This window comes from Photinus pyralis, unplaced genomic scaffold (assembly GCF_008802855.1).
Source record: "Photinus pyralis isolate 1611_PpyrPB1 unplaced genomic scaffold, Ppyr1.3 Ppyr1.4_LG2, whole genome shotgun sequence".
In the NCBI taxonomy this organism is placed as follows: domain Eukaryota; kingdom Metazoa; phylum Arthropoda; class Insecta; order Coleoptera; family Lampyridae; genus Photinus; species Photinus pyralis.
The window spans coordinates 3428279-3436605 of NW_022170403.1; the positions used below are offsets into that span (position 1 = coordinate 3428279).

The following is an 8327-nucleotide window of genomic DNA, read 5'->3' on the forward strand; positions in this document are numbered from 1 at the left end:
CCTCTAAAAAAACATTATGCGGATCACTCTGTAATTAGGCGAAAGCCTGTTGAGGGCCCAGAATAAGAGAGGGACAATAAATAAATAAACAAGGTTCCGTTACATTACCCCCTTCTTGTTTTTAAAAGCGAGAGGACCAAAAACAACAATATATTATGTTATCAAAAATCTCTAAACCTTCCCCATATAGTTTTATTCGTTGAAGTTTTTAAAAATAACAGCGACTATAGTTTCGGCGTACTGCCATCATCAGGCGATGTGAAAGTTAACAGGAAAACGGTAAATTACAAACGTTGAAGACGGATAAGACGAACAATCATTTCGAGACATGCCGTCTGCATGATCTCGAATTTAAACTTTACTTAAATAATTTAAATATGTAGTCATCTTAATAGTTTCAATACTTTTATAAGTTTATTTTTTCCCCCCCGTTCTTTTGAAAGGTGTTAACCCAAATTTCAACTTTAATGTAAAAATTCAACCCCCCGGTTGGTTGTCTTAACAAGGCTTGATAATTAATTCGTCTTGAAACTTAGGACAACCTTTCCTGTTTTAACCACCCTTCAGGTTCTTCACTTGGCTTCGGCCAGTTTATAATTAAAAAAAACAACATGTTCGTCTTATCCGTCTTCAACGTTTGTAATTTACCGTTTTCCTGTTAACTTTCACATCGCCTGATGATGGCAGTACGCCGAAACTATAGTCGCTGTTATTTTTAAAAACTTCAACGAATAAAACTATATGGGGAAGGTTTAGAGATTTTTGATAACATAATATATTTCAACCCCCATTTCGAGGAACGATGGATCCAACTCAAAACAAAAAAAAAAAAACAAAACAAAAACAACAAATTAAAAATAAATGGGAGCTTATCGCGAAACGATCGTTAAAAAAAGCAAAACTGACAAAACCAAAGTCTACTCTTTCATTTTTTGCCTCACACAATTTCACAAATCCACCCAAATCGTCTCAACTTACCAATTTAAATAAAACCACGCCTACACTCTTGTGTCAACAGATCGTGCGTTATTTGAAGGAGGAAAAATGGCATACAGTGCCGTGAAAAGAACCCACCTCTAGCACTATATACAAAAAATTGTACCTCGAAACGCCACTTTCTACGCACTAGAAATGTGGGACTTAACATTGGGAATAGCAAGCACCCAAAACAGCGATTCCCGGGGGGGCTATCTGAAGTATGTACCTACGGAGAGTACCTTACGCTCGCCATTTTGCGTTTAATTATAACATCGTCTGTCCTACTCTACCCGGGTAAGTCTAATGTGGGAGGACCGTCGCTATTCTCCTGCTGACCGCCTACACAACCCAGTTCCAAAGCAGCAGAGCAGTCCTCTGGTTCGCCCCCCGATCAATCTACTCTGCTACACTAACTTGCCTAACTTAAAAAATAAAAAAATCCTAAACTAACTCGAAAAATCCCTGAAGCTACCCTTCCATATAAAAATAATGATGTTCAAGAAAACCTAAACCTAAACTGAGAACCCTACTTTCCTTAAGAACCTGTACCTAAAAATGTAATAATGGCGAGCACTCTAAAAAACTAACCTGTCAAATAAACAAGTAAAAATGTTTTCACCCTAAGTCGAGTAACTTCAGCGCATTTTCCATGAATTGATCAGTACTTCCGAAGAGGCCATAGCTATGTGCGCTATGTTTTTCTTTACTAGAGGCATATACAGGGTGGCCCACTGAAAGCAGTCAATGCCAATTTTGCCAACTTAACGACAGTTTTGCCAGAAACGCTCGAACACGTCCATTTTAGTTTTGAGGGGGACACCTAAATTAAGTAATACTACTTACATAACTTTAACCCTGAGAAGGGGGTGAATTGCACCCCAAAAATTTTTAAATGGGAAGCGCTTCCTTGCTTGTGCACTTATGTCAGATGTTCTTTTCTGACACAAGCTCTCAATTCAACGCCTACTTAATAAACATTTAAAACGGATCTGCAAATCCATTTAAATCGAGTTTTCTCTGGAACTACTGATCGGATTTGAAAAATAAAAACAGTTTTGAAAACATAATGAACATTTCTTTCGACCTATATAACATTTACTACCCCTTCCCATTTAAAATTTTTGGAGTGCAATTCAATTCACTTCCTTCTCAGGGTTAAAGTTATGTAAGTAGTATTACTTAATTTAGGTGTCCCCCTCAAAACTAAAATTGACGTGTCCGAGCGTTTCTGACAAAACTGTCCTTTAAGTTGGCAAAATTGGCATTGACTGTTTTCCGTGGGCCACCCTGTATGGTTAAAATTTCAAGCAATATCTCCATAAATAAAAAAGTTGACATTTTGCAGTCTGTGACCCTCAGAAAAAACTCGTGGTTGATCCATGCTCTAAATGGGGTGATGAACCATACAGGAAATAAACAACTCAATTCCTCAAAACCTTCCCCATGGATGTTTAATTATTGACGAACAGATATATAATTGCGAAATGTTACGACATGTTTCGATTGTTAATCATCTTCAGGTAACAAACTAAAACCTGTCAACTCTACAGGGTGATTCCTATAGTACCTGCCACCGTTTGGGAGCGTGTAGGTGGTGCGTAGGGGAGTATTTTGATATAGCACACTTGGGGTCGGAAATCTAAAATAAGGGTGCCAGAGCCAAATTTACCTTCTGGAATTTCGCGCCTGTAGGTAGGCAACCCAACCGGCCGGCGCGGCGGTGCACACGGAGCGATCTCAGGCGGCGATGTGTGGCTGACACTTGATCAGAATTTTGTTTAAACCCACGAAATCCCGTCTGCAACGACGCGTATCAAGTGAATAAACACTATGGCAATAGTATAATAATAGTTGGCTAGATGTAGGAAGTGCATTGAGAACAACAGTGGCCACGTTGAACACTTAGTAAACGAGGGTTGGTCACGGAGGAGATTTCTCGTTTCGAGCTAAGGCAATCCGAGGATATTCGAGGAGATCTATAGGGAGATTCGAGGAGATCCGGGGAGATTCGAGGAGATCCGGGGAGATTCAAGGAAATCTGAGGAGATTCGAGGAAATCCGAGGAGATTTTGAGGAGATTCGAGGAGATTCCGAGGAGATTCAAGGAGATTCTGAGGAATGCGAACTGCAAAGCGTCGCGTAAGCAACGTTGTGGAAATTTCCGATCCTCGCTCGCAGTTTTGACTCACCAACTTGCAACGCATCTAGGAGGGGTTTATCTTTGTTTTGTGCAAGCACATGCGTTTGTTGCTTTCTATTTTTAGTTTCTGTTTCATCCGCATAAAGCATGTGATTTGTGCAAAATTTATGTTGTGTAATGTGTTGTGAATAAGGATTTCGATGAAGGTAAGTAAAAAAGTGTTTTTTTTTCTACATATTCATAGATTAGGTATAAACACAACAAAAGGTACATTTTCAATTGCACTTCGAAATTTGCTGTCCAGATTGAGAGAAAATTAATGGGTATTTTTTTAGAATAAAAACTTGGTTTTTGTAGACACTGCACCAATGTATCTTAGCCGCAAATTGGTTCTTTATTTACCTTTGCATTTATGGTTATAATAAGCAGTGTTAATACCTCGTATTTCTCCTTCGACTTTAGTTTAATATTTTTTCAAGGTAAATAATATATCATTTTCATTAGCACTGCGCTTATACGAAGTGCGTCAAAAATATTATTTGGGGCAAACTCCTAGTGGCGGCGCACTTTGACAAAATGCATGAAGATTTATTTCAATTCCACCTCGAATTTCACACTTTATCTGTAATTAGGTCTTAAGTGCTAGTGATACATCCGAGGATACATCGGATGTTACCACAGATGTATCTACCCCTTTTTCAAACATTGCTTCTGTCATTTCAGCGTGCTGACCTACCATTTTGTGGCTTGACTATGGGCTCGAATATGAATAACGAACACACAACCAACAGTGCGTACCAAGGTACGGACGAATTTGAGAAAGAAATACCAGCATTACCTCAAGATTTAAAAAATGTTTTAAAAATTTCGGGTTATTACAATATTGAATCATTAAGTAACATTACAAACGATGATATACAGGCAATAGAACAGTTTGGAAGGGAGGAACTAACCAGTTTAATAGACGAAGCCGAGTACGAGCAATATTTCGGAGTGTATAAAAGAGTACCACAAAAGTTTAAACTATTACCTGGTCATAAGAAGTTGTTAAAAATCGCATCAGAGACACTTAAAAAAAAATTAAACGAACAAAAAAATATTCAAAAGTTTCAAAATCCATTAAGTTCTCGACAACGTAATTGCCCAAAAACTCAAGTGAGAGAGGAAGTTATTGATTTGCATTTAGAAAAAAATAATTTAAGAAAAGAGCTCTTAAAAAAGTGCAAAGATATAATTCAGGAAGCAACTTTAGATTTAAACAAAAAAAGTGAATATCTTACCAGATTGGACAATATTGAGGTAACTGTTCAAATAGGGCACAATGATGACCTGTTTGGCACAGTCTGTTGTATATTATGTCAAAATAAAGTAAAACTTTTTTTTGAACAGCGAAAAAGTACTTGCGCTCCGCGGTGGTTAAGAGGAAATTTCTACAAGCATTTTAAAGCGCACTTTTACACCAAGATCCCTGCCAACAAATCAACTTTAGTGTCAAACGAAATCGAGAATGAAACGAATTCCCAAGGCAATTGTCGTCCAAATAAAAAATTTAAGACAATGCTCAATTATTTAGAAAAACCCTCGGAAAACCCCAAAATCGATTTTTTAAGTGTGTCGGGCATCGAAAAAAATTCGAGTAATACTAGTCACGTTGTTTCGCACATCGATTGTGAATTTAATCTCCAATCAGAACCCAAACGTCCCAAACCATCGTCAACAATAACCTCGACAATAACTAACGATCAAACTCGTGATCAACTAACGAATCAACAAGCGTGCACTAAAAAAGTTAATGTAATACAAAATGTGTTACTGAACACAAAGTCTGATGATACAGTGAAATCTCGGGTGGAATTTGAAAACAAATCAGAGGAGAATTTAAAAATTCCAGATCGAGCTGCAAATTCAAGAAGTGACAGGATCAAACGCAAATTATCTGTAATACCTCAAAATCAACCCTATATAACAACATTTTTCCCTTATGTAAATAGCGTAGAGAAAGTGATGCAAGAAAATGCAGAATTAAAAAGATTATTTTTGGATAACTGTAAAAAAATAAATGTTTTTGAAAACCATCCCAATGAAAGTAGCGACGACGAGAATATCAAAGGTTTGTTAAATTTGCTAATCAAAACAGCCACAGCAAATAACAATAATACAAAGAAAAGCAATAAGTACAACCTCACCTTAAAGAAATTCTCTAATTATCTATTTATCATCGGAGGCAGATTACTATACGAGACTTTATATCTAAATTTGAATGGAGCTTTGCCTTCTATATCTACTGTACAACGTGAACTATTCAAAAATTGTTCCATCGAAGAAGGTGTTCCAAGAATCAAGCAGCTGAGTGAACATCTATCGAAACGCAATTTTCCAAAAACAGTGTGGCTTAGTGAAGATGGAACACGTATTAATGGCAGGATCCAGTATTGTGCATCAACCGATACAAATGTGGGGTTTGTATTACCTATTAATCCTAATGGATATCCAAACAATATGGCATTTAAAGTAAGTATAAGAGATTTTTTTCGAAAGTTCACAAAGATTTTTTTGTATGTTTAGGCAACATCAATCCAGGAAGTTAAAAGACAGTTTCAGGAAGAGAGTAAGGCTAACTACACCTATGCGTTGGTGGCCCAACCTCTTATAGCTAAAAGTCCGCAATTTTGTTATTGTCTGTATGGCACAGACAATAGGTTCTCCTCCAGTGATGTGCTTCAGCGATGGAGAACCACAATAGCTATGGCCAAAGATAATGAAATTGAAGTTCTTGGCATGTCATCTGATGGGGACAGTAGATTACTAAAGGTAATGAAGTATGTAACAAAGTTATCTTCCGCGCAAAACAATGATGGATGGCCGTGGTTTCATGCTGAACTTAACAACCCTGAAGTAATATGCGTACAAGATACTACACACATAGGAACTAAACTGAGGACTCGACTAATTAAACCAGGAATATTATTGCCGTTTGGAGACTATATAGTTTCCAGTGATCATTTAAAATATATTATAGAACATTTTTCAAAAGATGTGCACCGTTTAGTGCTAACTGATATTAATTCTCAAGATAAAATGAATTTCACCGCGGTGTTAAAAATATGTGATGCAAAAGTATTAGATTTATTAAAAAGTGCAGTTCCAAACAGCGAAGCGACTATCTTATATTTGACTATTGTAAAGAACGTTCTGGATGCTTACATGCAACAGGATATCAAATTGGATGAAAGATTGTATAAGATATGGTATAGTGTATTTATACTACGAATCTGGAGGCAGTGGATTAAAGAATCCGATATATATACATTGAAAGACAATTTTATCACATTAAATAGCTATACGTGCATTGAATTGAATGCTCACGCCATGATTTTACTTATCAGAAAATTTGTTAGTGACAATAATTTGTCACCGAACATGTTTCTTCCCCATCTTATGAGTAGTCAGCCTTGTGAGCAGCTATTTAGAGCTACGAGATCCATGACCAGTACCTACTCTACTGTGGTGAATTACAGCATGTTAGAAATTTTACATAGGTTAAACCGTATTCACTATCTAGAAGATGCAAAGCATGAACTTCAAGGAAATTTCAATTTTCCCAAGAGAATGAGAGTCAGCACTACAACTGAAACTTACTATGAACCCATGACTGATTGTGATATAGAAGCTGTAGTATTAAAGTCACAAAAAGACGCAATACATACTGCTGAGAAAATGGGAATCATAAACTGCGACAGATGGACATCTATGATGGAGCTGAACAAGGTACAAATAGATGTAGATTGTGACGAAAAATCAAATGCTGGTAATGAAGAGGACGGCGACCGAATCGATGATGTTGTGCAATGCGAGGTGCCATGTGACGAACAAAGTACGGATACATCAAACAATAATACATTGATAGAAGCGATTCAAGAAAATGGTGATGATGATGTGGATGCAGAGGACACTGAGGTATTGAAGCAATGCTTCGGCGAATCGTTAGACTTAAAGGATTACACAGAGAAGGTGGACCTAGATACAAATAATCTATCAGGAGGCCCGTATTTAAAAGTGGTTTTGAAAAATGGTGCCACTAAAACCGTAAAAAAATCTTCAGTATGTTGGATGCTAAATGAAAATATATCAAGATTGAGTGCTGACCGATTATATAGGTTTAAAGGCCAAACGAATAAAAAAAATATAGTGTTAAACAAAAATAGAAAATGTATTAAATATGTAACCGAGGATGAAAAAAACTCTAAAAATCAAGTAAGGAAACGTAGAAGCCGAGATAACAGCTCATCAGAATCGGAATTGGAAATTGAAAATATCGGCCTTCACGATTCAGAAGACATTTCAGATGAAGAACCGAAAAAGATAAGTAAAGTCAACGTAAACATTTTGAATGAACATTACTATGCTGTGAAGTACGATGCTGCGTGGTATATAGGGAAAGTGGTCAATGCAAAGAAAGAAGGGTTGGTGCAAGTGAAATTTCTGAAAGAAAATCTTCAACATTTTTATTGGCCTAAACAAGAGGACGTACAAAACGTGGAAGTGATTCAAATTTTTTACGGACCTATAAAAATGTTAGGTTCAAAACCTATGAGTTTATCGTGGTCAGACAGACAACAAATTTGTAATTTATACAAAAATTTAAAAAAAAGTTAATTACTTAAACTTTACTTTGTTCCCTCGTTTGTTCCTATCGTTAATATTAGAATGTATTCAATAGGTATCGATAAGTAGAAACAGTGTTATTTTGTTTTTTTTAATGTCCAGTAATTATATTTGATTTTACATTTTTTTAATAGAAGCATAACTGTTTTTTTTAGTACGTTTTATTTTGAAATACTCGTGCGCAATGTGGTAAGTATTGTTTTGTTATTTACGTTTCTACAAATTGGAAATCAAATCCTCATTTTTTAAACATTATACATATACCTATTATCACCAATCTAAAAAAATCCGGAAATTCAAATGAAATCCATGAGATACAGAAGATTAAGTATATTGCGATCCAGAGGAGATCCTAGGAAATTCGGGGGAGATTTGAGGAGATCCGAGGAGATTTGGAGGAGATCCAAGGAAATTTGAGGGAGATCCAGGTGATTTGGTGGAGATCCAAGGAGATTCGGAGGAGATCCGAGGAGATACAGGAGATTTGGAGGAAATCCGAGGAGATTTTGTGAGGAGGCAATCTTTCGTACCAAATAATGTGTAG

General features: G+C 36.5%; 1 protein-coding gene across 1 annotated transcript; it reads left to right on the forward strand.

Annotated features, from left to right (window-relative positions):
- Positions 1-3853: 3853 nt before the first annotated feature.
- Positions 3854-7622, forward strand: LOC116163219 (the record flags this gene model as incomplete). Its single annotated transcript, XM_031477074.1, is given in 2 exon segments — positions 3854-5629; positions 5684-7622. Coding segments are annotated over 2 exon segments (3697 nt in total), but the record flags the coding sequence as incomplete, so codon positions are not given.
- Between the last annotated feature and the right edge of the window lie 705 nt (positions 7623-8327).